Below are 4645 nucleotides of genomic sequence, written 5' to 3'. Positions count from 1 at the left end.
CTCCCTTCTTTCTTTCTTTCTTTCTTTCTTTCTTTTTCTTTCTTTCTTTTTTGAGACGGAGTTTTGCTCTTATTGCCCAGGCTGGAGTGCGATGGCATGACCTCGGCTCATCGCAACTTCTGCCTCCTGAGTTCAAATGATTCTCCTGCCTCAGCCTCCCTAGGAGCTGAGATTACAGGCATGCACCACCATGGCTGGCTAATCTGGTATTTTTAGTAGAGACAGGGTTTCTCCATGTTGCTCAGGCTGGTCTCGAACTCCTGACCTCAGGTGATCCACCTGCCTCGGCCTCCCAAAGTGCTGGGATTACAGGTGTGAGCCACCACGCCTGGCCATCTATCTAAAATTTCTTAGTCCAAAATTTCTAGAAGAGTGTCGTAAGAACCTGGGGATATTTACTAGAAGATGAAGAACACCAGAAAATAAGGAAATGTACAACTGCTACCATATGATAACAGAGCAAACTGGTGAGTCTTTCAAGAGAGTTAATATTTTCACCTTATTCTAATTATGTTAAAAGTGCTAATAAATTCGTATTAGAGATACAATGGTAAACAAAAAACACAGCTGCATTTCATATTCTATCACTGAACACTTTGTTCCTTATAATCTTGACTGATCCAAATTATTCGACATTGTTTGAAATATTGGGTATAAACACCAAAACTTTAAATTTTTAGTTCCTGCTACTTTACAGAACCCATCTTAATCTCTCAACTAAAAATGAAAACTTCACATAATATCTAGAACAGATTTTATGGCAAAGGGTGATTTGATACCCTGGTTTACGATGTAATAAAAACATATTAAAGTACCTTTTAAAAGGGACACTTTGGCAAGAGGCTCGTTTAGGTCCTGTTCATCCATTTGGGCGTCTACAGAGAGGAAAAAAATAAGTATATAATTATAGACAGTATTCAAATCTATCAGAAAGCTATTGTTATCAAAATAAACAACTGGAATTGACACAGCTATTATATTTGGGTAGCTGAAAGTAGTTTTAACAAAATATCCAACATTCAAAGGGGATGACTTGATAAATGGAAGTGTTTTTTTTTTTCTGCCAAACGCAAACTTTGAAATCTCCACTCACATTAACCTATACACCTAAACTGCCATTAACAGCTGCAGGTCTGTAAATATGAGGTTAAAACTCACCTGTAGTGTCGTCACTGCTTTTTTCCTTGCTTGGACTCAGAGTATCTGATAAATCAGATTCTTTCGCTCTTGTCTGATTTTCTACCAAGAAAAAAAGTAAAAGTAAAATCTTATTACAGTTAAATATCTTATATCAATAAAACTGCTTCAGGCTATGAATGCTCAAAATCTACAGGTACACAAAGTACTTTTAAAACAGGTCAGGTCACTGAATCTCTTACTTCTTCGCCACCCTTGTCCAAAATGGAATACTGGTTATTACACGTAGCTCATATTAAATTATAATGTGGATCATGTCTGCTTTGCTGAGGGCTGGGGCTTTTGTTCAAGGTTGTCCACTTGCCAACTGGAAACAAAAACGAAGCAAGCTTTGCTAAAGTATTCAAAAAACTGCAACAAATATAGTACAATTCCCAAGACAATGTGGACACTGTATAAAGATGATTAAAGGAAAAGGCTCTGTTACATAAAAACATGAGTAAGAAGGCTGCCTTAGTAAGATTTTATTCAAATAATAAAACCCTTAAAAAAAAAAGATTAGTTCTTATTAAAAAAAGTGGCATTTAAAATAAGAAAATTAACAGTCTTTTATTTCTAAAGATAACTGTCCCTGAATCACAGTAAGAAAAAACTTTTTGGAGACAGGGTCTTGCTCTGTTGTCCAGGCTGGAGCGCAGTGGGACAAACACAGCTCACTACAACCTTGACCTCCTGGGCTCAAAGGATCCTCCTGCCTCAACCTCCCGAGCAGCTGGGACTTCAGGACCATACCACTACACCCAGCTATCTTTTTTATATTTTTAGTAGAGATAAGGTCTTGCTATGTTGCCTAGGCTGGTCTCAAACTCCTGGGCTAAACTAATCCTCCCATCTCAGCCTCCCAAAGCACTAGAATTACAGGCATCAGCCATTGCACCTGGCCAAGAAAAAACTTTTAAAAAAGTTTTGGGCTAGGCGCGGTGGCTCATGCCTGTAATCCCAGCACTTTGGGAGGCCAAGGTGGATGGATCACGAGGTCAGGAGTTCAGGACCAGCGTGGCCAAGATAGTGAAACCCCATCTCTACCAAAAACACAAAAAATTAGCTGGACGTGGTCCTGGGCACCTGTAATCCCAGCTACTCAGAGGGTTGAGGTAGAGAATTGCTTGAACCTGGGAGGTGGATGTTGCAGTGACCCGAGATTGTGCCATTGCACTCCAGCCTGGGTGACAGTGAGACTTTGTCTCAAAATAAATAAATAAATAAACAAACAAACAAATAAATAAATAAATAAAATAAAAGAAAGAAAGAAAGAAAAAAAAGTTTTGAAATTATTTACAAGAGGTCTTCTGCCTGGTCCAATGAAGACATCTTAGGCCTAATTTTCAAAGAATTGTCCTCAGAAATCCTTACTATAGGCCCAGCAGTTTATCAAAGATGACTGGCAATTAATTAGGCCCCAGATTCTCATCTGTAATGGCACATCTGTATATACTACGGAATTTCTTTTTTTTTTTTTCTTTTTTAGAGGGGGTGTCACTATGTTGCCCATGCTAGTCTTGAACTCCTGGGCTCAAGTAATCCTTCCACCTGTCTCCCAAGTGCTATAATTACAGGTGTGAACCACCACACCTGGCCTATGGCATTCTTTAGGGTAGCATTTGCAGGGAACGTCATTTTTCTGAATAAAATCCTATAGGGGAATCCTATCTCCCCATTCTCCACAAGGCTTCGGTCAAGCTTTACATGGCAGAATTTAGCCGTAATCTGGTCCCTACATTATTTCCCACAGGAGCTCTGCTCTGGTCATGCTAGCTTCTTTATAGGGCTGGTACATGCCTGCATTATGTCCTGCAATTATTTGTTTGATTCAGTATTTCCCTAATCTCAAAACAGCCATTTTCTCTATTTGGCCTATTCATTCTGTAATATACAGTTTAAGTCCCATCAACTCTAAGGAATTCTTCATTTCTCCACCATGGTGCTCCTTTTAATTGTATCTTCTCTGTGTCTTTTGTTTCCTCAATTAATCATACTCTATTTTGTATTATTCTGTGTATGTGTATATATCTTCTTTCCTTAGTGAGATTATAAATTTATAAAGCATATATTTTTATAATGTTACACACCTGATTTCACTGTTTGTATGTGCACGCCCACTTCTAGTACTTTTCCTAAAGGAAATAACACAGCACATATGGGATACATAATGCTCACTGAAGTATTGTTCGTTATAGGAAAATGAAATATACATATATTATGGAATGAAAACTATTCAAGATATATTTACTACTAAGTAAAAAGCCTAATAAAGAGCAGTATGTATAATGTGACCCCATGTAGATTAAAAATAGTTATACATTTATCTATGAATTTTTAACTGCATATATTTATTCAAGGTATGGAAGGATCTACAATAGAGATATCATTAGTTATTTCTGGAGATAGGGACATGGTGGACACATTTACTTTTAACTTCACATAGTCATAAATTGAAAATTTGTAGAAATATATATATTGTTTTATAATCAAGGAAATTAAAATATATTTTCTATTTTGAAAGAAATTAGAAACACATCTAACACCATTACTGTCAAAATATTTAATACAACATTAAAATATAACTTGTTATGGCTATTCCATATAACAATATCCCTAGAATTTGTGGCTTAACTTGTGAAATGGGTGATGAATTTCAAGAAGTCTTTGCTTCTTTTCTCCCTGCCATTTGTAGTCAAAGGTCAACTGCTTAGCGACAGGGAACTTAGATTAGAAGTGAAGTCACTGGCCACGGAGGCCCATGGGAATCTAATCTGTGACCGCTGCTGCATTCATAGTATGCTAAAATCAGAAATTTCTGAATGTTCTAGTTTTGATCACAAACTTACATTCTCAAATAAAAGAGGCTAATACATCTAATCTCCATATATGGTTACAAAAGGAACCACTCTGGAGGAACAAAAAGGAAAACAGGAAAACAGCTCTCCCCGATTTTAATATTTTTGGCAATTTTAGGATCAAAATATTAGGTAAATAAGAAGTATATTTTCAAAAGTATTCTTCTAGCCTAGAAGAACTCTTATTCTATATTTAGAGCATTAGCTGGGAAGGTAAAGTTGCCTTAAAGGTAGGGCCAAATTTTCCATCAAGATGTCACTGGAATGTAACTAACTGATAGCAGAGATTGCCTGTTTGTTTTTTTTTCTTTTCTTTTTTTTTTTTTGAGACAGGGTCTTGCGCTGTTGCCCAGGCTGGAGTGCAGTGGCACAACTGCAGCTCACTGCAGCCTTAGCTTCCTGGGCTCAAGCCATCCTCCCACCTGAGCCTGCTGAATAGCTGAGACCAGAGGTGTGCATCACCACATCTGGCTAATTTTTTATTTTATTTTTTTGAAGAGATAGGGTCTCCCTATGTTGCCCAGGCTGGAATGCCTGTTTCATTAACTGCTATATTCCCAGTGCATAGAATAGTGCCTAGTACATAGTAGATATATATATATATATATATA

The 4645-nt window shown here is 37.2% G+C and overlaps 1 protein-coding gene across 1 annotated transcript in view; it reads right to left on the bottom strand.

Annotated features, from left to right (window-relative positions):
• The window catches only part of SLMAP (sarcolemma associated protein), a 109658-nt gene that overhangs the window by 36103 nt on the left and 68910 nt on the right, over positions 1 to 4645 (bottom strand). Inside the window, 3 exon segments of the mRNA XM_017894173.1 lie at positions 816 to 875; positions 1159 to 1239; positions 3267 to 3311. Coding sequence (XP_017749662.1) covers positions 816 to 875; positions 1159 to 1239; positions 3267 to 3311 — 186 coding nt within the window.

The sequence above is a fragment of the Rhinopithecus bieti genome, unplaced genomic scaffold, assembly GCF_001698545.2.
Source record: "Rhinopithecus bieti isolate Rb0 unplaced genomic scaffold, ASM169854v2 scaffold_21649, whole genome shotgun sequence".
NCBI classification, from domain to species: Eukaryota; Metazoa; Chordata; class Mammalia; order Primates; family Cercopithecidae; genus Rhinopithecus; species Rhinopithecus bieti.
This window is presented reverse-complemented; position numbering and strand designations above follow the sequence as displayed.